The sequence below is a fragment of the Oreochromis niloticus genome, linkage group LG15 (assembly GCF_001858045.2).
Source record: "Oreochromis niloticus isolate F11D_XX linkage group LG15, O_niloticus_UMD_NMBU, whole genome shotgun sequence".
Classification (NCBI taxonomy): domain Eukaryota; kingdom Metazoa; phylum Chordata; class Actinopteri; order Cichliformes; family Cichlidae; genus Oreochromis; species Oreochromis niloticus.
In genome coordinates this window covers 7,467,520-7,492,810 of record NC_031980.2, presented here as the reverse complement: position 1 = coordinate 7,492,810, position 25,291 = coordinate 7,467,520, and the positions used below count along the sequence as shown (strand labels likewise).

At 40.7% G+C, this 25,291-nt stretch overlaps 1 protein-coding gene across 2 annotated transcripts in view; it reads right to left on the bottom strand.

Annotated features, from left to right (window-relative positions):
• The window catches only part of nbas (NBAS subunit of NRZ tethering complex), a 177,545-nt gene that overhangs the window by 145,887 nt on the left and 6,367 nt on the right, over nt 1-25,291 (bottom strand). The window contains exons 6-18 of one of the 2 annotated variants that reach the window (XM_005449591.4): nt 24,555-24,598; nt 18,711-18,844; nt 17,202-17,335; nt 14,638-14,736; nt 12,927-13,065; nt 12,771-12,836; nt 12,545-12,673; nt 12,070-12,133; nt 11,336-11,529; nt 9,553-9,828; nt 4,559-4,684; nt 4,099-4,250; nt 3,860-3,997 (exon numbers count right to left, since the gene is read on the bottom strand). In XM_005449591.4, coding sequence (XP_005449648.1) covers nt 3,860-3,997; nt 4,099-4,250; nt 4,559-4,684; nt 9,553-9,828; nt 11,336-11,529; nt 12,070-12,133; nt 12,545-12,673; nt 12,771-12,836; nt 12,927-13,065; nt 14,638-14,736; nt 17,202-17,335; nt 18,711-18,844; nt 24,555-24,598 — 1,695 coding nt within the window. Of the gene's footprint in view, nt 1-3,859; nt 3,998-4,098; nt 4,251-4,558; nt 4,685-9,552; nt 9,829-11,335; nt 11,530-12,069; nt 12,134-12,544; nt 12,674-12,770; nt 12,837-12,926; nt 13,066-14,637; nt 14,737-17,201; nt 17,336-18,710; nt 18,845-22,631; nt 22,701-24,554; nt 24,599-25,291 lie in introns of those variants that run through there. The other variant, XM_005449592.3, reaches the window with a different exon arrangement.

Below are 25,291 nucleotides of genomic sequence, written 5' to 3'. Positions count from 1 at the left end.
TACAAATGGACCCACCTGGCTATACACTAAAAAGGCAGCACAGTGCATGAGCCTTTATAAAGATTTTTATGTGTTTTTAATAGAGTGCCCTTATAATAAATAGCTGCTAAATTAGTGGTAAACTAAGGTAAAGAGACTAACTGCTTCAAGATCTATGCGCACACATATATTTTATAGATCTAAATGCTACAATAAAAGCATAAACAGCCTTCCACACAGACACAAGCACAGTCCAAAGCTGGAACAAATGAGAAAATTAGACTTCTGACTGAGGTCTGACTCTGACCTGATAAGAACATAAACACCTTGCAGGAGACACTACTCTCTTCACACAATTTCCTCCCCTCTCTCATACACACACACAGATACAACTGCAGTATTATCTATCTTGTTGTATGAGTAAAGTGTGAGTAGCCGTTATAATGGCCCTTGGCAGACACTACATTTCAGGATAACTGAATGCATTTTGGCAAATGCAACACACTGCCAACAAGAGACAGCTAGTAATAACAAGAGGGGCTGGAGAAGTATATTAATATCCATTGTTTCATTTGGTTTTAAGGGGAAAAAACTGTGGGTACTGAGAGAGAAACATCTTTTGACTTTTTAAAATAGTGCTGTCTCTCAAAACGGAGTCTGGGGACTCCAAGGGGTCAGCGACCCGAGGCCAAGGGGTCCGCAAAATAATTTCTTATAAATCTAAGTAATATGCTGCACAATTAAAAGGGATTATTTACAGTTTTTAATCATTTGCACCAACCAAACAAGCTTATTGTGCTCCTTACCAACTCCCATAATCTGGTATGATGTGACACATCAACCTTTAATTACTTTTTTCAGTGAGCAACATCCTGGTGCAGATGTTGCTCACTGGGGACAGCTTGGCTCATTAAACAACTACATAGCTAGTAAGTCCAACCATCTTCTTCTAAGGAGCATTCAGGAGCCTTCCTAATCAGCCTGAAACACCTCTACTGAATACTTTGGATGTGGAGTATTGGTTCTACTCAGTCCCTCCTGAATGAGCAAGTTCCTCACCCCTCCCTCTGAGGCTAAGCCAAGAAATCCTTTAATGAAAGTTCATTTCTGTTGCTTCTATACGCAATCTCATTCTTTTGGTCACTACTCAGACCTTGTGACCAAGGTGAAGGTAGGAACGGATTTATTACGTAATTGAGAGCTTCACTTTCACACTCAGTTTTCTCTTCACCACAACAGACCAGTACAAAATCTGCATCACTGTTGATGGCACACCAATCCATCATTCAATTTCCCCCCTCCACTCTTCCCTCGCTTATGAACAAAGCCCCAAGACTCCTCCACTTGGGACAGCAAGACGCAACGCAAAGTGAGCCAAGAACCATGGTGTCCTACTTGGAGATGCTAATTCTATTCCAGCCACTGTATACTCAGTCCAATAGCTTATTAAGCCCATAGAACCACATTGTCTTTAAAAGCGCAAACACAAACCTGACACCACCTGACACGCCCATTTCTTGGATACTGCAAAATATAAAAAGGTCCATAAAAGTTATGTACAGAGTTGGTGACAAAGGGAAGCCCTGGTGGATTTCAGCATCCACTAGTAACAAGTTGGATTTTTCACTGTCAACGTGAACTAAGCTCTCACTACGGTTGTACAGGGACCATATAGCCCACGAGGAGAAGCCAGATATCCCATACATCTGAAGTTCCTCCACAGGACATCCCAAGGAAGGCTCCAAATCCACAATCAAATGTAGATTTGTTGGCCAAACGCCCACATACACTTGAATATGTAGTTTCAAGACAAAGTGCTGCTCCAGTGCTCCATGACTATGATGAAATTGTTTTAGACCAGTCCACACTGTCAAGTGACGATAAGCCAAGAAGATCCTTGAGATGTTTTTTGTTTCTTTTCTAGATATTCCTGACCCGCAAGAACTCAGAAACTAATGTTATATAGGACAGCAAAAGGGAGTTGAGAGCGTTTGAGGCTGATTATTGAAAAAGTCATTCCTGAATAAGAATTCTACATAGCGATCAATAACATTGACAAAGAAAAGTCATTTTTTCCTCTTTAAAAGTGATGACATTTTAATTTATTGTATTGACACAAGATAGAAAAAATCTTTGTTGATTATGTCTTTCAAGCATACACGAACACACACACAAAAATCAAACAAATAAAAGGCAAAACCCAAACGCTGTGGGATTAAAGATGCACTCTGAGTCACATTAGTTAAATACAGTCCTTATCTACACACGCGTGTCACCCACACAAAATAAGCACAGACGCAGTACTACTGTGAAGCAGCTGTGATCGATACTGAGCCATTTCTGTAATGGTGGTGTAGTTAAAAAGAAATTAAGAGAATTATTATCTGTCTCAGGCCTCGGCCGCAGGCCTCAAGGCAACACGGGTAGATCCATTAGTGGGGGAACCCGAATGTGTGCACACACTCACACAAAAACACATTCTGGGGGCACGTGTGTGAGCTGCCTGGCAGACATTCTGAATCAAAGACAGATAAAGGAGAAAAACTGGCATATTTAAAGAAGTTTATTCACCGAGGATTTAATGTAATGTTTTTTTTTAATGTTTGTACATTATCGATTTTTTTTATTACCTCTTCGGTCCTCTTTCTTATCCTCCATCTTTTCTTTAGCTACAGTGGAATGCAGTTCTCCAATAAAGCACAACAGTTTTATTATACAGTAAGATATAGATGACCAAATGGGGAAGAAAAAAAATTGAACAGCGACGTGAAGGGCAGCTATTACAAAGGATTAACATTACAACGCTTGGGCTCTTCCTCATTTAAAAGCCGTCAGGAGGCTCACTGCTTACTGTAAGAACAAAAGAAAAAGCCCGATCCAGCTACTGAAGATTGAAATGTGCGCCTGCACAAAGCCTGCTTGCAAAAACATAGAACGGATATGAATTTAAATGTGCATCAAGCGCTTTAGCCCATGCACCCAGCGCATCCTTTTTGTGGCTGGTCACTTCAGTAGTTGTGTGTAATTCAGCTTAAGAGTGTTTCATGATACATGGATGAGTAAATTTGTTTGCATGTGTGTTATGAGAGGTGATTAGTGATCACTAAAGGCTTTTTCATTAGTCTTTCCCTGGGCACTTGAAAACAAAAGCATAAATTACCTCCAGCAGATTACCCACTAATCTCCACCAGTGCTTTTTCTCTGTCTCGCTTTCTCTCCCTCTCTTTTCCTCAAACTCATTAACATCCCTGCCTTCATGATCCCCTCTCTGGTGTGAAACCCAGTCAAACAATCAGTGATAAATTTGGCAGCACTCTAACCCATTCATCCTCCTCCCAGTTTCCTGGTCTACACCTTAAATACTGAAATCACAATTTCTCAATTTTTCCCCACAAGCATTTGAAGTACAGTTAATATTTTAACTGATACAGGGAATAATAACGACTTAATTTAATCTTTAGAAAAAGTAAGTAACAACCTGCACACAAGGTGACTCACACAGGTCAGCATCAGGTTCCTCTCTAGAGAGATGAGTCCACCCACCCAGAAAATGCTTCTAAGAACAAAGCTGGTGTTTTAGCTCCTTGTCTTCAAAGATCAGTAGAAAAATAATCTCAAAAACTCCCAATGGTTTAGTCAAAAAACAGTATCACACTATAAAATAAAAAGATTGTAATTACCTTTAGTAACTTAGATACTAAAACAAGAGACATGCTTGCCAGCCATGCTCGACTCTAAACTACCAGTTTAGCTGGAGGTTTAAATGAACCCTCTCTTACATTCTGTATTCGGAAAACTGCCAGCATTTCTGGTCTGCCCTGACAATTATGTGTCCATCTGCTGTTTGATTAAACAAGCGGCAGTCTGACTGGCTGTGTACCTGCTGAAGTCAACTTTGGCCAGCAGCTCTCGTCTCTTCTTGTTCTCCCTCTCCCTCTTCATCTCCAGCTCCTGCTCATCTGAAAGGATGTCTTCGTAAGGGAGGTCATCGAGGTCGACGTCGCCTGGCATGATGAACCTGGGAGACGGCAAAGAAATGACAGAAAAAAGAAGCGCGGATAAACAAAATGAAACAAGCAGAGAAAGTCTATGGTGAGGGAAGAGAAGAAGCTTTTATACCTGCCCCCATCTTCCCCTTTTCCTATGGCTATCAGGGCTTCAAGGTCGGTTCCCTTCAGGCCGTACTGCAGCAGCTCTTTAGCTGCATCAACATTCTCCGGGACGCGCTCCACACACTCATGCAGCACCCATGAGCGCTTGCGGATCTTGCTCTAGGTGGGATGCAGGAAACAGAAGAAGATGGAATGAGTTCAGAAGAAATGATGGGATAAAATACGATACAGAAATGGGATGGGAGGGTAAAAAAATTTGCTATAAATTGGCAAAAATGATGCGTGAAATAGAGTAAGGGGACTTGTGCTGCACTTAAGTGTGCGCCTCTCCCACTCATTCACATAAATACACTGAATTTTTCCCCCCCTTGCCAACCAACAAAATATACCGTGATTAACACCAGAAATCCTTCATCTCTCCTCCTCATTTCCTGACATGTACGTGTCTCCTTTGACTGATGTCTTACCAGATAATCTTGTATTGAGGCTATGCTGACGGTACTCTTCCGCCACTGTCTCTGGTAGACGAGGTCAGAGTCCAAATTGTACGCCTGAGCAAGAGACAGGGCTTCACCATACTCCTCATTGTCAATCTACAAGATAAACAAAAACACAATAAACATTATGAGCTCTTTAATTATGCATATTTCTTTCAGACAGTGGAACAGACAGCACTAAAACAAATCCATATCATCAGGAAAGACAAGCATTTCAACAATGATTTAGCAGGGATGATGACGAGTGTTTGTGAAATAAAAGGAAATAATAAGAAGCTTGTCCTGGAATTGGCCAGGCAGCACCTCTGACTATGTGTTTCTAATGTAAAATTTGAATAAAAGCACCCAAAAACAAAGATCAATTCGTTTCATTTTCTGCTACATTCAATCCTGATCCCAGGGGTATCAAACTGATTCATGCAGCGGGTTCCTAAATCAATGTAATTGAATAGAAAACATTAAAGTATATGTTTCTACAAAATACCACTGCAAAAAAAAGAAAGGAAAAAAAAGAGAGAGGGAGCATTGTCCACAGCCATATTTTCCATTACACTGAAGGACAAGGATGTCAGGGTATTGAATAAATCTATGCATACACTGTGGCCTTTTTGTATGCGCACAGAATACCCAAAGACCGAATAGGAACAGCTGGAACATGCAGATTTCAATCAGTGTAGCAATGCGCAATGTGACACAGCCTGAATTGGGTTTGCTAAAGAGGGAGAAGGAGAATGTCTGAAGGGAATTTCATGTCTGGGGATATCTGAAGAAAAAGAAATCAAATGGCCCGAGTTAGAAAACATAAAGGAGAAATCAGAAGCCGTTTAAAATGTCACAAAGCATCAGCACCATCTTTCAAAAAAAATAAAATAAAAAGCCAAAATAGCTACACCACAATCACAACTGACCATCGGCACAGCATATACTTTAAAGTAGAGCCTGCCTGAGACAGGATTTTTAAAACTAATGCCGTATTTGGTGATCTAAATACTCCTTGATGTTCCGATTTTTTTCCTTTCAGACTCCAAAAACATAAGCAGACCCTAACATTTGCTATGTGTCGTTACTTATTTGCTGTTTTCCACTCACACACACTATCGGGCCGCTCAGATTACGTGTTCATAACAGCCTCTGGTATTCTGCCCTCTGGTGGACAAACCTTGCAATGTCAAATCTCATAGCATGGTTGAAGGGTGTTTCTCTTCCCTTTTACTCTCTCTTTTTTAAAATGTTATGTGTCATCTTTTACAATGTCACTTCCGACAGATTGTCACACAGCTAATATAAGCTGATAACATGACCTTGCCAATAAATTCATCGGATATTAGCCTCTACTTTACAACACATGCTAGTAAGTATTTTAAAGTGAAGCTCTACCCTTATTTAGTTTTATTTAGCATGCAGAAGTATATTACTTACCATGCAGAGGCTAGCTAAAAATCATATTTAGATTATGATGATATTAATCTAAAGCTGTGAACAGTCAGACAAACTGGTTCTGTGGAACATTTCTGCTTCCACATTAATCAATTTTAACAGCACAATCACCTATTTTAACTGTAATGGTCTTATGAGTTTTATGAAAATGGACACATGCTACTGTCCCTTTCTATTTATTGTTGATGTTGTCATTATTAATAATATTTTATTGGCCAGGAATAAATGTCAGCACATTATAATAATAAAAGATTTTTTTTTTTGTCATATCAATGTCTCACAGAATCTTTCAGCCCAATATCAAAATGATATTTTTTGTGCAAGCCCACTCAATTTGTGCTTAAGTGCATATGTGGAAGAACACTGGCCGACAGACACACTGAGTATCCATCTCTTTTTCTGTGTAGGAGTACAAAGCAACACATTATCCAGACTGTGGTTCCTGGAGGGCAATAAGAACCCCACACAGTTAAACCTCACGTAGGAGGACATCAAAAAATGTTTCCTTCTCTCTCTGGATTCAGCTAATAAAACTGTTAGCAGCTCTGCCAGTATTCTACTCATACAATCAGGGTTACGCCAACAAATGGATCATCAAACTCTTAAATACATGAACAGGCTGACTTGAGGAAATAACCTGGAATCACTTGTTCTAGTCTATTCGCAGTCAATTGCAGCAAAGACCTTGGCTGAGGTGAATCTCTGGGGAGAGATCAGGTCAGGTTTCTGCGACTGAGTGAAAGTGTCTGCGTGCGTGTGTCTGTGTGTGCGTAGCTACTGAAATATCAAATTAAACTAAGCATATATAAGACAAGCGATAACTTGGAATTAAAACGCATGCAAAAAAAATACCATATCCATGCACACATTAAACTCAGTCATACACATATAATAAATATGTCCCTCCCTCTTTACTTATAGAGCTACATGTTGTACAAACTAAAAACCAAACAAATAAAAAATGTAAAAAAAAAATCAAACAGGAGAGCAGAAGCAGCAGCTGGGATGGTGCTGCTAGTACCAAGTGTTACAAAGAGATAATAATGATGTATTACTTTGTAACTCTCCACTGTTAGGATTGATGGTGATGACTAATGGCATCTAATGATGATGACAATGATGAAGAAGGCAGTGGATGATGGGTCATAAAAATGACTGATGAACCGTGCTCAAACTTGCGTCCGTTGAGAGCCGATACCACTCTCACTGGGCTTTATGATAAAGCATGTTGTTGTCTTTGCTGCAATTTGTAGCAACTAGCACCAACAGCCATATTTCTAATGCAGCAATTAGCATTTCAGAGAATCCCCTGTCTGAAAAATAGCCTTAAAGCAGACTGAACATCTTGCTTGGTTTTCATTTCTCTTCAACAGTACTTTGGAGCTGATCCAACAAAACAATAGCACTTCACTGAGCTGGCACAGGATTTATTTAGTCAGAAACCAATTTTGCAGATCAGCCCGTTACAATTCAGTCAATGGCCAAATGGATTCAGATGACGTTCTTCAGATGCTGCTAAATTAAGTGGCAAAAAGAAATGAAGAGCTTCATGCTAAATGTGATATCCAACATTGAAAAAAAAAAAGATTAACTGGCATAGCACTGAGGCATATATGACTCAGTATCAGTGTTAATATGATAAAGGCCTTACATAAAGGACTGTATAATTAGAAATGGAGTATATTTGACATGTTAAGTAGGTAATATTAATTTCTTTCCCAGTATGAATTTATAAAACCGCACAAGGCAGAGAACTGCACATCAGCACTGGAATTGTTGTTTAGATTGCTGAGGCTTCAAATCCAACACATGAAGGCACCTCAGCATGAGCACCGATGACAGCTCTTCACAGCCTAAACACGTAAGCATTTTGTTGCGTGTGCCGCAATGAATAAGTAAACAGTAAGAGAAATCTGACTCTGTACTTTCACCAAAACTCTGCGACCTCACTCTGAGAACTCTCTCTGTTTAACACAGCTGCAACAGGAAATGTCAAACTTTGCCTTATGTGTCTACAAACAGCACATATTCCCTGAATGTTTCAAAAAAAACAAAAAATAGCAAGTTCAGCTTTAAAGATGGTTATTTGCATTTACTGTCGATATGAATTGAGTTACCACCATCCTAATTGCTGGCCAAGCACACAGCCGATGCACCAAAGGCAGGTCATGCCAGAGAGTTTTCAACAGAGACGTCTGGACAATTTGACATGTAACAAACTTTCAGCAGCTCTAAATGAATGGCAGCAGCCACCTGGGTCAGTCTGCACTGATGACTGCAACTCATGTGTGATGTGCCTCTTTGCAATAGTGGACTCGACTCAGCTGGTTGCCTACTGGTTATTTTCCTACATAAAAGCATGGTTTCCAAGCACCTATGTCATTTTGCAAGTAAAACACTCTTCTGCAGCAGGTACATCATTATTTGTGGAGGAATTTATGAATTTCTATTTGAAATCAACAAAGCTTTGACTAGATTCTGAATGCAAGTTGTAAATGTAGATGGCCACAGATTTGGGATTTTTGTGGATTTAGCAGAGTTAATCATCATATTATCACAAATATCATAACAATTCTTATGGCTAAATTATTAACTTTTTTTATTTTTCGAGGAAATCCCCAAATCTATTTACCAAGATAGAGCTGGCAGCCATACAGACCCACAACATGCAACATAAAGTGCAACATAAAGTAAAATACACAACAAATGTTGTCATGAAATCCATCCCTGCACATAAGTTTGTCTAAGTTTAGATATTTCTGCAAAATATTCCTTGTCTGAGGTGCACAGTAAGAGAATACAGTCCACAGACCTGTCAAAACCAAGGCACACTGGAAAGCAACAGTTTAGAGAGGCGTAGGTGGCAACTACCAGAGCTGAGACAGAAGCGTGCATAGGTGAGCTGAAAATTGACCATATTTTCTATATGCATGATGTGCAGTAGTGAAAAGGAAAATCTGCAGTTGTAATGAAGCATAGAGATGCATGGTAAACTGAATCAAGGATCCCTAATCTGCAGGAGGATTCATGTAGGGGATCGGCAACAGATCAGTCGGGGGATCATCAAAGCCAGGATTCACTGTTTGGTGGTGAACATACAATAAATGGCTCCAGAAAATTGAATGGAAATTCATCTTTTTCATCAGGCTTCTTCACAAGCTTTTCAGTGATAGCCATTTACTAGAGGGGCTGGATTTATTCTGCAGCCATACAAAGGTCTCATGATCCACCACTTTCGCAATTCAAAGTGAAACATAAAATGTAACCATAGAGATTCAGGCTTCAGAGGAGGTCTTTGAAATTCAAGAGACAAACCCCACGTAACTTATCTGCTACCCACTTATTAAATTTAGCTCTCACCATGCTGACTAAATAGCAGGGTATCCTCACTGTGGGGCACAATGTGAGCTTTTACCTGTTCAATAAAATTATTACCTTTAGAGTGACACCCACAAATTTATTGCTTCTAAAAAGTTAGTTTTCTCATCAAACTGTGCATTTATTTACAAGCCGTGTTAGCCTCCTACCTTCCTCTGGTACAGTTCTTCCGGTGTGGTTGACCTCAGGCTGACCAGACGGTAGTTCTTAATAACTGTGCGAGGGCGCTTCCGTGGTGGAGCGAACCGTTCCATCTCTGTCACGTAATACAGGCCCTGCTTGATGTAGCCAAAGTAGCGGGCTTTGGCTGAGGACTCTTCGTCTGATTCAGATTCTCCACCATCATCTCCCTCCTCATCCTCGCTGGCTCCCCCACTGAGGCTGCTCTCCAGGCGCCCACGCTTCTGGGCCAGCTTCACCTCACACTGATAAACAAACACAGAGACAAGAAAAACTGAAATGAGGGTGGAAGTGCACGACTTTGAATGACACTGCCAATACATGGCTTAAAAGTGATCATAAAGCCACAGTTGTCTTTTCACATAAAATACATCTGTTTCATTGGCCCAGATCATAAGATGAGGGCTGTGAAACAGAAGACGACGCATTTCCAATTGACTGAGCCTCAGATTTACAGTCTTTTGCCCAGAGTGACTTTCTGATGCTGCATATGGACACGTCGGTGCCAGAATTCAATGGCGGATGAAAAATGAAGCATCCAGCACAGTTTACATCTAGCTGTGTTTAAGTTGGTAAGGACACTTAATTTAACGCCCTCATGCTAGCTCAGCAGGCTGTCTGAACACAAAACAGCAGCAAGGTCAAGCTGCTCAATAGAAAAATCTAAATCCTAGCTGTCCAAAGTGATTTCTTTCACTTGTCTTAACCTGATCTGTAGGTCTGTGATTGCCTCAGTTGGGAGCCCATTTTAAAACTGCACACTGTGGCAAGTACTCCGATTTTGGAGCAATGCCCCTCTGGATTTTCACTCATAAAAACGTGACGCGTTTAGCACCTGTATAACAGCTGTGCGCAGCAATCATCATAAAATAGAAATATATAGAAAAACACTCCACATCTGTGGAGACATACGCACAATAGAAGCCCCAGCTTCACATGAAACCCCATGTTCAGAGCATTATCAATGCACACACTGCTGTAAGATACAACAAGAGATGCCCATCCCCCGTCCCCCCACACTCCGCACTGAGACAGGGTGATGAAACCTTTCCTCAGAGTTAGCAGCTAAAGAAATTGCTTTCTTTTTATTGTGCTCTACGCAATCAGATTAAAAAAAAATCAAAAAGCACAGGACTTAAAGCAGAGAGCAGGGTGAAGTGATATCAGGGTCTTTGTGTGAGGATGAAGATGCGGGAAATCATTTTTCATCCCAGGCCTTTACCACTACAGATACACAATTACACATTGTTTCACACAATGACACTAAAAAACTGGAAATACCTGCAGGGATATAAAGATGTAGTTTTTTTTAGCAGAAAAAAAATGAATCACACACAATCACCTCAGCTGTCAGAGGACCTGAGCACACACTTGTGTTAGTAGGTGTACCTTTCATTAAAAATGTGCAGTCACACCCATTTTCCATTTTTCTTTAATAATTAAAACGATATAAGCGATGTCCTCATGACAAACATGTGGCCCATATAGTTTCTTTCATTGTTCCAGACCACTGCCTGTTCAGATAGGCTTCAGGCCTGTGCCACACTGAACTCAATAAGCAGTGTAGAAAACTGATAAAAGAGATGAAGAACTGTCCTCTATTCTCCCATGTGCCTTTTAAAGCCCTGAAGTCCAAAATCTATCATCCAACTACTGAAAAAGGATGCTTTCATGAGCTCTGCACCATTGTACAAACTCTGTTTGCCTAACCACGTGAACACCTCTATCTTTACATGTTTTTCTTTTTTTTACCTCCAAGCTGAGGAAGCCCCCATCATGTGCAGCAGTGACTCGAGGTGAGGGCTCAAACCATTCACAGGATTTCCCCAGAAGGTTGCGCAATGTCCTGACAGAAGAGACGGTGACAGAGCCAGAGCAGCGGGCCAAAATCAGCACGTTGTCACTCCACCAGCTCACATCTACCAGCGGATAGAACTGCTCCTTATCTGCGACAGGAAGACATAAGGGTAGTGTTAAAGATGTGACTGTCTACCAGAGGAAGCTGACCTAAACAGAACAGAAAAGATGGTTCCCCTACTTGTAATAAAAGTTTGCCTGAGCGTGCGTTGTACAGCTTTTGTCATCAGTGGCCCCACTTTCTGGGATCATAGTGTTTCTGAATTGCTTTCCTCCTCTAAGATATATTTACACATGTGGACATGTGACATCACTTGTCATGCTTGAGATGAAGTATCACACAGATTATTGCTTACAGAAGCTGTCACAGCTGTCATCACTACTGGCCCAAAACTGTCAAAGCTGCACAAACAGAATACACACACACAGGAAACTACACAAGCACAGAAACGCACCCATACACAGCCATGGGCAGCCTTTGCTATCCTTGGCACACCCTATATGGTTGTATGTTTAATAACTGTATAATTCAATGAATAAGGCACGTCAAAGATCATTAAATTGTATCCAGGCTGGACTGCTATGTCAGCAGCCAACTAGGCTGTCTTTCGCCCTTCGGGCCAAACTACCTTTTATTTTCTTCCTTCTCTCCAGCGATGTCTTCCACTCTGGGTTGATCTCCTCAAATCCTGGCTGCGGGGAGGAATGAAGGAATGAAGAAGGGAGGAAAAGAAGAAGAGAGAGCGATGGGAGAAGAAATTAATCTGCTAACCCTGTTTACACTTTTAACACACACACACAGACAGAAGCTGTGCCAGCAATGAAGCAGAACATGCATACACGCCGCATAAATCCGCAAAGCATTCTGCAAATATAAGTTCTCCATTTGCCATGTCACTTTCTGCCTGACGGAAGCAGACACACACACATTCACACAATCTTTCTCACCACACACCTTGGCCAGAAAGAGATTACATTAATACAGTAAGCCAAGCATCTAATGTACAAAATATTCCCACGACACACAAATGGAAGTGCACACAGGTTTACCCTACTTAAGCAAAATCATGCATGCTTTCAATCACAAGTAACTCGGAGGCATACCTGCAGGTCCTGACTCCATGTGGCCCTCTGTTTAAGGGACGGGATGTCCCAGAGAGACAGACGGCCAGAGAAGTGGATGACAGCCAGCAGGGTGCCGTCAGGGCTCAGGCTCATGCGAAACACACCGTCCTGACCAATCAAGACACACACATCATGTTAAAGAGAAGCTTCCACAACTTAGGCTTAATTCTCAATCAGGCAGAGGGACAGAGGAGGGCAGCCTTACCTTTTCGTCCCCTTGTCTGGAAAAGAGTCTAAAGCTGGGAATCCTGAAGAAACCTCTTTTCTGATTCTAACACAAAAAGAATATGTAATGTGTTACATACTGCATAAAAATATCTATTTTTTGCATAAACACGTGTGTGCATGTGTGACTCCTTGCCATGCTGACATCGTCCTCATAGCTGGTGACCTGCTTGTAGTGTGGTGAGCCAGAAAGAGCCCTCCAGGCTGTGATGCCACAGCAAGAGGCCTTGGATGCACTATCATCGCCTGATTCACAGCCGCCTACAAGCAGCAATCTGAAAAACAGGAACGCACACACATTTGTGGATACCACCTTTGCGACTGTGCCCCAAAAGTTCAAATTAAACTGCATATCAAGGACTTAAAGTTAAAATTGTTACTGTGAAGCTATCCTCAGCCTGGGTTAAAGCCAAGGGATCAGTGAAAATTCACACTATAAAAGCACCATTTAGCAAACCGGGGGATATCAGTTTTATTTATCGGATAAAAGTCTGACTGGAATCAATGGGTCAGTAGTTAAGACAAGCAACACCACAGTGATAGTGGCTCTCTCTTTGCAGTGAGAAGAGCCAGATACAATACTGGTCAGGGACTCAGAGATAGGTGTGAATGGTGGACTGCTGTTCAGCTCAACACTGCCCCCTGGTGCACAGAAATAGACTGTTTTGCTGGAGCTGAGATCTCACAGATGAGTTTGCAAACTGGCGGATAGGACAGAGTGTGCAAAAACTCCAATATGACTTCCTTTCTATACTCCGATTTCTTGTTTCATGAAAACGGATTCAGCCAGACTCTTGTCCCTCTGATACACATTCTCTCATACTACTCACACAAATGTGTGCCCACATTACAAAATAAATTATGCACCATTTTCATAATTACACTCAGCTTGTGAAATATTTTCTCTTTTACCCAGTTTATCACCTTTTTCTCTTTCTTCCCTTCCTTATCTATCATATTCTCTCTGATGCTAACCCAGTTCCCGCATGGGAATTATTAAAGTTTTATCGCATCTATCAATTGGCAAAACACTAGACAGTAGCTGCCAAAATCCATTAAGCTGCCAAACTAAATCTGGTTTGTGCAGAATGGGGTCCGTTGTGAGAACAGTAAGGTCACAGATATAAGCCAGACTTTTGAATCCTATGCAGTGAAAAAGGCCACATTTGCTGGGCTGCCACAGGAAATTCCTGCAGGTACTACATTAAAGTGATTGGTTCATTTATCCCTGAGCAACCCCTTGGACCTTTTCCATAGGGTAACATCTTCTGCCTGTGCAGAATATACATATATGTGTGTTTGTTTCTGTACAAGAATGTTTTATTTATTGGACTTCAAGTGATAATCTATATCATACATTCTATTGTATATCTTTCTGCAAAGCAACCTTTTGTAAAGTAAAATAAAGGTTTGTTTAATGCAGTAAACACATCTAGTTCCAGCTCACCGATCAATATAATACATATTTAGGAGCATATTGACGACGGCCCAAGATATCAAATGATGAAAGGCTTTGAAATCATTCTGCATCGCATGGTCGGCAGTGGGTTTCAACATAAAAATTGATTCAAGGGATTTATGAGGATGTCTGTAGATGTCTGAATATAAAGCTATGAAAAACACTCTTGATGAAACGCGGCTCTAATAGAAGTGGGCTTGAATGGCAGAGGCCACAAGAAGAATAAAATGTCTAAGGGTGTCAAGTCAAGGCCATGGGCAATAATTAGGGTGCCAATGATAAATTAAAAGCTCAAAGCTTTTCTTTTTTCTTTTTCAAAATACTTATTATTTCAACTTTATCCAACAGGCAATCTGGGCTGACGGGGTCTTGGCAACATTTAACATACCGGTGGCCAGGGTGGTAAATAGCTGAGGTGATCCCATTGGAGTAATGGGAGGAAAAACTGAAGCTGTGGTTCTCCTGAAAGTTCTGATTGGTTCCCATGCTGAAACAGAGAGGGTGACACAGAGAGACAGAGATGATATTAAAATAGCAAGTTGCCTATAATTGAACTCTGGCACATAAACAATCAAAACACCAGTGTTCATGTGGAAAGTGTTGATGATGCGACAAAGCTGTTTTGAGGAAGATGACAGAGCAATTTCTCTCCCAGCTGCAATTAAAATGAGACATGGCAAAATATATAATCTAATTTAAGTGGGCAATCTAAATTAGATTGGTGCTAGAGGGGATGACGTGTCATTTGTGTTTGGATATCTCGCTGGGGAAATGTTTCCTCTCAGTGTACATTGTATGGAGAGAAAAAGACGACGAAAGGTAGGAAGGGAAAGAAAGGGAGAACGAGGGAAGCAGCAGAGGGATATGCACAATTCCTAGAGTTTGGCTTCTTCTACATGTTTAAGTGTTTATACCACAGTAAAGCGTGCACGTGAAGACATACAAGGGACTTGATTTTTAATTTTGTCCCCATAAGGAAGAAACGTTGCCATATTGTGATGATGAAAACAAATAACGTCCCCACAACATCAGTAATACTTGAACCAATCACACACACACACACACACACACGCAGAAAAGAAATGCTGGCACAGTGTAAGAGGGTGAGAGAGGTGACTTATTGTCAAACCTCAGCTATAATTCTGAAATTCTAATTTAAACTGTTTGAGCGACAATATTGGAATGCAGTCATATGAAGAGGAAGAGTATAAGCTTAAAAACACTTTCAGAGAAAATCTGGTGCAAATGTCTCCCACATCTTAATTACCTCCCCTCTCCTCTTTCTCTCCTTCTCTGGCTCTCTTAGGCTCTCTCTCTCTCTCTCTCTCTCTCACACACACACACACACACACACACACACACACACACACACACACTGACGGTTTGGATGTTTCAAAAGCATCCAACATCATTTATCTGCCTCTAATAGAAAAATAAATCAGCTTTTCCCCCATCTTATTAGCAAACACCACTATGCACACTCAACACTGTCTTATCAAGATTCAACACACATTAAAAACTTTCACTGTATAACAAACAAGATCGGGGGGGGGCTGAAATAATGCAACAGTTATAATGTTAAAAGGAAGGCGTGTACAGCTATTAGGGAAACACATAGCTATTAGAATGTCATTAATCAAGTATTCAAAATTCCCATTTGTATGAGAAGTGGCAAGAAAAGGGAAATGCTATTAAAATGTTCAAGGTTCAAGTATGGCAAAGCATGCAGTATTAAGCCACACCACAAAAAGCTAAAAGTTAAATAATAAGAATGAATAAATGCTAAAATGCATGCATTTAGATCATACGGTAACAAAGCAGAAAAGGTCTCCTTGACTAAGAGAGCTGTTAGCTTGAAAAAATGCCATGAAATTGGATAGCAATAAACAATAAGCAGGCACTTGAAACTGGAAATGCACCGACATCTCTAATTGGGAGGTGTTAATGATAACTGACAATTATCTGTTTGCTGTGAATGATCTTGATCACAACAATTTGCAATTATCATTCAGCACACTGTATGATTCTAAAGTGTAAAGCTGTGGCAGCGCAGTGAAGAAAAGCCTCATTTATGCAGGTTTATTGTGTTGTGACTGTTCAACAACAGAATCTCTAACTGAGATGTTGCACATATGGTTAATAAGCATCATCATCACCCTGAAACGGTGACCTGGCCTAATGCTAAATTACAGTGACACAAACACACACAGAGGTTGGGAGCAAAAATGTAAAGGAAGAAATTGCCACTTAAGCCCTTAGTCCACCACATACTCCATATTACACATTCAGCAATATTCCATTTTTTGAACAAAATACAGTTATTGTCATGACTTACTGCTCAGTGATACTTAGGAATGAAACAAAGACAGTGAGAGGAAATAAAAGTCAGACAAAGAGATGAGTACATAAAAGGTGATAATGGAAATTTAAGTGGTGAGAGCAGGTGAACTGTCATGTGAAGAGTAAGTAATGAAAGGCCATCTAATGGGTCAAAGGTGTTGTGCAAGTCATGAAATCTAAGTGTGACCCTGCCTAATGGAAAAAGGAAGCCTTTGAAAATACAGTCCATGCATTTAAATCAAAGTATAACACTGCAGCCAAGAAAACATACATAAAGACAAACATGAAACATATTATCCAATTACATTGTTGTGCTTACACAAGACCACCATAGAGGTCCATAACCATTTTCCAGAAGTCATAATGCGTGCATGTATAGTAGAAGTATAGCATGGCGCAAAAAGATTTTTTAAACCTTAAAATCTTTTCAAACACTTTTTATTGTGTGCAAGTGGTTGTTTTGACTAGTGAAGGCTCTCTCTACATTATTTAAATTGCACTTTTAAAGGTGTGAATTGTTTATTCGACTAAATAATTTAGGTGTAGCTAATAAGAAGGTGCCTTAGAAACAGTCATTCTTAGAAGTTTCAATCCAGCATTTTTGTCTCTTACCTGACTAGATAGCTTTTGAGGTTGCCACCATATGTGATCACGAGGAGCTCGGCTGACCACTGAGCACTAGCTGTATACTCCAGAAAGATCAGGCCTGCCACTGCACAACTGAAATCCCCGGGAAAGCTCGCCACCTGGATTTAAAAAGCAAGAAAACAAAGAAGAATCACTGAAATAGTATCAAAAGACATCAAAATATGTAAAATTTGCTTAATTGTTAGTACTGCTTTTGTGCCCTCACAAATTTTTTTCTTTTTACTTGTTTTTTTTTTTTAAACAAATAACTAAAGCTACATCACACAAGCTGCATTTGCCAAATAAAAAAAACAGGCAAAAGATTAAAAAAGAAAGTAATGAAACAGGGAATGAAAAACAATAGAAGCAGGAGAGAGACAAAAGCTGAGTGTCGTGGGGGGAAAAAGGGAAGAAACTGTCATTTTTTTCATACACGCGTACACTTTCTGTCAAATTGACTTTTTTTTATCATCCCTTCCAGAAATAGCAGTAAGTCGCCACTGTGTGAACTTAACAGTGACAAACAAGGGGAACAGTACAAAGTACAGAAGAGGGGGGGTTCTGATGCAAGTGTGCAAGCACAAAGCAGAGATGCACTAAAGGAATGAGGATCACAGGCTTTGAAAGATGAGTGCGTGGCTCGGGAGAAGGACGGGCGTCTGCGCTCGCCATCTCTGACAGGGTGGATAGAGAAATTGAAAGGCACGATGGACAGAAACAGAAGAATGACAATATGCAGCACACAGAGGGCATTAAACTGAGGGAGGAATGGCACATGGACTTGAAAGTGCAGGGAGAGGTACTGAGAGAGACACGTGCAAGGATGACAGAAGAGGAGAGAAACACAGGAGGTTCTGGGGGAGACAGAGAGAAGCTAGCATGAAAAATTAAAGAGGGAAGGTGATGAAGATGGGGGGGGGGGGGGGGGGGGAATGGGACACAATGGAGAAGAAGAAACAGAGAGTGAATTAGAAAGCAGAAGTGACAGGCAAAGAGAGCACAGAGTGTGTCTGACAAGGAGACATTTTCTTCAAAAGTGACAGACAGCTCAAAGTGCCCAGCAAAATGTGTGCTGCACTGAAACAGCACAGCTCAGCCCATCTCTGGAGGTAAGATTATGGACCTGAATCCTCCTGCAGCCAGAAGTAGCACCAAATCTCCTGTAGCGTTCTATCATTTTGTCAGAATAAGAAACTATTTTCCAAAACTCAAAACTGATGCTTTCCTCCATATATCATACCACAAATGCATTCAGTGATATAAGATATAACATACTTAAGCTGAAGCGATCATCTGAGAAAATAGAGGAAACTATGGAGATGGGAATCATGGAATAACTCTGACTATGATACTTTCACGGTTGTGCTGATGGATCATGAGCTAAGAGGTGGATCAAACTAAGAACAGGAAGGTGCTGGTTTTCACTTTGACTCACACACACAGCTTGAAACATGGAAATGATTTATTTATTATTATTTTTTTCAGGACTGTTACCGGCGGAATGACAAAGAGTTCGCTGCCCATGAGGTCAAAAAGGCGCACGGTGCCGGTGCTGTCAGCGTAGGCCAGCAGAGTGCAGTCATAGCTCCACGCCACCCTTCGCCACTGGGGATTTGGGTCCTTCGGCACTGTAGCAGGTGATGAAACAGAACGTAAAACAGAAAGGAAGAATGACAAGACGTTCAAGGAACCAAGGATTACAAATTAAGTCAGATGAGAAACTCTGCGAATAATCCCTTGTGATCCGACGTGTGCTGATGATGAATATGGATGAGAGGAGTCGGATAAGGCTAATGCGACACATCAGCACAATGTGCGCAAGGTCCGATCCTGATCATCTATGAAGGTTAGTCAAACGTAAAACCTCAGTAATTGTCTATCAAAGACATGCACACACACACACACAAACACACACACACACACACACACACGTATTAGGAGATGGGGATAAAGGTAGAGCCAGAGAGAAAGGTGGGGAGGAGAACGGAGATCATAAATTGAACTTTTATTGAAGTATAGACTACGCTTTAGCAATCTGCTGGCTCAGCTGTGCTGTGAGTGTAACCATATCGCTGTGATGAAGCACATCCGTGCCTGCTGGCATTTTCTCAAGGCTTCGCTGTCATCCTTCCCTCTGATAGAAGAGCCTGGGCAGTCTGACAGGCCTCTGATCCTGAGCTGGTTTTGAATACCTGATCGCCACATTAAACAGTATGGAGCGGTTGGGGGGTAAATGGGCGAAGACTTGTGCAAACATGAGCACAAACTCAGCAGAATAATCATTCAGGCATTAAACTAGATGCAACTTTTAGCGCAGTCTCAGATTTTTGCAGTTGGAGAACAGTGTGAAACATAATATGATACCACGGGTGCTGCGTCTAAGCAATAAATTTCTAAAAAGGAAGTTATGTTTTTGTTGATATCACATAACAGCCCTATTGGCGTTTTCCTGTACTGAATTTCTTGGCTGCGGAGTGCTGCTGCAACCCCTGGTGGGCAATACTGCAAACTAATGGAGGCGTTGGATATTGTATGACTAGAATTTTAAATGAAGAACAAAGGGAAGAAGTGGGAGGCGAGACAGACAAAGAGAGAGAGGGAAAATGAGAGAAAGGGGGGCGCTGAACGAGAAAGAGAGGGGGAAACAATGAATCCGACACACTGAGAGACACAATAGCTCCCCAGATTTGAAGGCCTAAGTATCAGAGCGTACCTTAGGAAGGAAGTGCGCGATTTAACACACCTTTGAGACTCTCAGCTTAGGAGCAGACAAGAACATGTAGCCGTTATGAAAACCATAAGTACCAAGTGCCTCCGCTACTCTTTTCTCGTTTTCTTTTACTCTTTTTTGCTCCATATTTCAATCTTTTTCTTTTTTCCTTTTTATTTCCCTCTCACACTGCCTCTCTTGCCATCTTGTCTCCCATTATGAATTGTATACAGTATGTTGTTCTGCAGTTGAGAGGGCTCCATTTCCACATAGATGGCTTTTTGGGGGAGCTGGAAAATTGGATGCTACTGTCTTTTTTTCTAGTGATGGCAGATGCTGAAGTTGAGGAGAATTACACCCAATGACCCAACAGAAGCCTTCCATCTAAAGCCTTGCAGATGCATTTATCAGAACTCAACTCTTATGAATTATGTACGCAGGTGAGAGACAACTCCGCTGTAACAGAAGCAGGCAATGAGGACGAGGAGGAAGAGGGGGTTGGGGACTGGAGTGGCAGAGTGATACACAGGTGTGGACGCATTGAAACGAACACACAAAAATGACTGCACAAGAAAAAGAAAAGCCGGTAAAGCACACACACACACACACTTATCCATTAAAAGCAAATGCCATTAAAAGCAGGATCACAGTGAAATCCATTAGGACAAATCTCCATGAAATGAAATGAAGTAAAAGAAAAATGGAGGAAAAAAAGCGATGAAATGGATTGAAAAAGAGCAGGGAGGCTAGGGTTTACACAGGCCCAGGGGCTACTGTTATCCACACTTTGAACCATTAACGGCCCACAATGACAACTAGCCAGAGCAGAACAAATATAGACACAATGCAGACTGAGAAGGTGCGGCAGAGATGACAAAAACAAAAATAAAACATGAAAAACCAATGAAAAAGAAAATATGGGCACAAAACTGGAATTCAACGCATGTTGTTATTTGTTTGCCATTTTTAAACAAAGCTATAGGTCCAAAAAAATAAATAAATCACTGGCTATTTTGTTAGGTATACCTGTTGAACTGCTTGTTAGTGTAAATATCTCATAAACCATAAATCACATGGTAGCAACTGAATGCATTGAGGCACGTTAACATGGTCAAGAGACCTGCTGAAGTTTAAACCAAACATCAGAATGGGGAGGAAAGGCGATTTAAGTGACTCTGAATGTGGCTTAGTTGTTGGTGCCAGATTGGCTGGTCTTAGTATTTCATAAATTGCATATCTGGGATGGTAGGGTCAGAAATTGATGTAAACAACGTGAAAGCATGGATCTGTCTCACTTTATGTCAACAGTTCAGGCTGGTGGCGGTGGTTCTTGGCACACTTTGGTCCCCCCATCATTTAAATACCACAGCATATCCAAGCATTATTCCTGACCATCCCTTTATGACCACACTCTACTACTTCTGATGCCTGTTGTCACAAAGCTCAAATGCCCTCCACAGTCACCAGAGCTCATCCCAATAGAGCTCCTTTGGGATGAACACAACAGGTATGTGCAGCCCACCAATCTGCAGCAACTGTGTGATTGCTATCATGTCAATATGGACCAAAGTCTCTGAGGAATGTTTCCAGCACCTTGTTGTTCTGAAGGAAAAAGGGGGTCCAATCAATTACCAGCAAGTTGTACCAAACAAAGTGAAAGATGAGTGTATACACTCATGACCAATGCCTTCCTTGTTTGTTAAGCCTAGAAATATCACAAACGGCAAAGGGAGTCCAGTGGCAACACTTCTCATATTCGAATTGACGCCAGTATTGTCAATTTATTGTTCAGACATTTTTAGAAGCCATAGTAACCACCCCATTATATTGCCTGGTATTCTAACAGAACTACCTGGATTTACCCCCTCCTGACAGCTTCTGTCAGAAAGAGAACCTGGTTTAAGATGAGGTTGTTTGATTGGCTTGAGCTCCATTCTAGTGCAGTTGCAACAGGCACTAAAAGGTTTGTGGGAGCAGTGGGAACAGCAGTGGGTTCCCAGGGGAAACATGCCAGCATTGCAGCAAATGTAGACTAAATCCATCTTTTATGTATGAAATTGAACTGCAAGCAGATGGGCTACAGCAGCCAGAAAATTAAAAAAAAGAAATCCACCCCACGCCGGGTGCCACTCCTTTCAGCTACAGACAGAAAACTGAGGCTGAATGCAACAAAGAGCTAAGGCAGTTCTGAAAGCAAAAAGCAGGCACTAGCAAGGTGGACCTGTTGAAGTGGGCGCTGAGTGGACCTACAGGTCTTATATATGTAAGCATTTTATAAGCCAAATTCGATTTCACAGTCTTAAAGTGCACTCTCTTCACAGGCAGACTATATAGTGCCCTGTCCAAGATAGCAGAAGTAGATCATGAGTCCGGGGGAGGGATGGCTGAACTTTCAGAGTAAAATACTTAGATATAGCGCCTTAAAATGTAGTATTATTCAGTAGCTTATCAGATCAAAATTATTACACTTATGTAGGAATCGGTGTTGAGTAAGGTAATTATGAACCAAGTGCTCCATTAGTGCTGGGGGTGGATCATATCTGGATTTGTTACATAACACCATAACCACTGTAGGCTTAAATAAACAACAACAACCAAAAATAAACAAACCATAAATATAAAACATCTAAATCTGTCTAACTGCATTTCAAGACTTCAGCATTATATGTTTTAAACGTCTGAGCTCACAGAAAGTTGGGGCTTACCTATGTTCAGAAACGGCAATAAAATTACCACAGCACACAATTTCATCGTCTAATTAAGACTAACTGTTTTTATCTGTCACAACAAGGCTGCGTTTAATGAGTGATCATGTAGACACCGAGGTGATTATCTCCGGTGCTGTTCACGTGTGTCTCTCACACACACTCCAAACTCAGAGCAGACGTTAAGAAGCACAACAAATATTGTGCATAACATAATGTTCAATTTACATACAGTGAATTTAGAACTGCAGCTTAAGTCAACCTCAGTCACAGAGTGGACTTTTGATAGCTGCAGATGGAAAGATGACAGACGAAGCAGCTCCGATTCCTTTGTTTCCCTGCTCTCAATGCACAGCAGATTCATAACAGCGGTTTACTCTGCAGTGATCCACAGACGCCAATGAATCGACACAGTTCAACGTCATCACGGTACTCTAATTTATGCATCTATAAAATCTGACACTCTGCCCTGAAGGATTGTGTGGGATCATTTGTAGAAACGAGTCTCCAAATTAAGGACTGCTGATCCAAATACATAATTTCTTCTAATTATTCAGGGGATGTAAATCAGCTTTAATACTCACAGCATTCACAGTTATTGCTTTTAACATCAATTTGATTTTATGAGGTTTTGTATACACATGCTACGGTTCTAAATAATATTAAAAACAGCTATATTTACACTGTAAATCTACAATTATTTAGCCACACTGGTTGTATTCTACTAGTGCAATGCCTGCTGTCAGAGGCATACTGACATCAGAGGTAGATGTCACAGTAGCTATTTGGTGGATTCCTAATCCTAAAACAGTATAGCTAGGATATTTAATATGTCCAGTAACTTAATATGAAACCAACAGTATGTTCAGGGTCATTGGGAGCCTGATATCCCAGCTATCATGGAGCAGCAGACTGGACAGGTTGTCAGTCAGCTGCAAGGCTTGTGATATGTATACCATTTCTAATACACAATCAGAATCCTGAGAATTTGTGCAATAACAATTTTTGCAATTTTGCCTTTGCACAACACTACAGTGTATTTTAACTCAAACAAAGTGCAGATTTTCAGTTTTAACTGAAGGAGGATTACAAAAGTATCGCATTAACTGAATTACAGCCAGCAGTTTCATGTCCAGGTGAGGCCTGTTCCCTTGTTATGCTATGAAATATTAAGCAAATAAAAAGTCTGGAGTTGATTCAAGATTTTTTTATGCTTTGCTCAGATTCAGGCAAATGCGTTCCCTTATTAAACTTGTATTTCATAGCTGTTCAACTCTCAACATGAGGTCCAAAGGGATGTTGATGCAAATTAAGGACGCCATTATTAGGCTGAAAACACAAAATAAACCTACATTATTAAAAACTAGCACCAAAAGGGCTCATAAACCACAGAAGAACTAAAGCAGATGTTCACCAACTCTTTCCTTCTGGCATTTATTATGACCAAGAGATAAAAAATTAAAGAAAAGAAGAGATAGGAGAGTGCTGATGGTGCATAGTTTATCCACCAGAGACCTTAAAAATGTTCTCTATTTCAGAGTTAGTCACCTGTGCTCAGACTAACAGAACAATAAATACAAAATTAAACAACAATAAAGCAACTAAAGGCTGGATTTTTAGGTTCTAGACTTTAAGGCATTAACACAGTGAAACTGTAATCTTTTTTATTCATATATGTGTAATTAGAGTAATTCATTACATGGTATATGAACACACACACACAAACCAGATATTTCTTAAATAAACTTACAGCATCTGACATATCACATGCAGGAGTACAAGGGCACGCACACTGTACTCTACAACAGTAACCCCCACATTTATAAAACAAACGGAGTGCTTAGTGAAGTGAGTTATGGCGGTTTAGTCGTCATTTAACAGGAACAAGAATGTGACTGATAATACACAGGGACAAGGTCTTACCCTGGCACTTCCCAATGAGTGAGCCAAAGTCATCTCTCACAGACCTGAGGAGGAAACGTGCACACACAGAAAAAAAAAAAGTAAGGAGAGGTGGCATTGCACAGTGAGACATTGATACACTTCTTCCTCATACGAACTGGTATAAGTTGGGTTATAACAGCCACTGACGGCCTGCCAACTAAAGTAGCTCAATAGATCAAGCAGACAAGTGGGGGTAGGCAGTGTTTCGACAGACTCTTAAAGGAGCTCAGGGGATAAGGCCTTGAGCTGACTTAACACCCACTCACACAACTCAATTAATGCCATGAAGCGCAGCTATAAAACGTTGTGATAAAACAACAATAGTGTGAAAAAAGGACAAAAGAGTACCCCACGCTATCAAGCAGAGGCAAAAGTGAAGAGACCTGACTGCTCTTGATCATAAAAGGTCAACTACATTTAAATTTGAGCATACTGAGAAACAGAAATATTCAGCTTTTTCATATTGCTCCATATATGAAACCGCCTTCCAATTACACAAAGGTTCACGTGGAGCAAACACTTTACAATGAGTGTACCATTAGTCTCCAGAGAGTAAGACATCCTAATATATCTAGTTCACGGCTATAGATTTTCGTTTTGAAATTTTGCTCATTTTAAAGCACTACATTATGTCAGTGAAGCACACTGCTGACTGAGTGCATTTTTTCTGCACACAGGGAAATTGGATTTATGTCAGGAAATAATTACAAGCACTG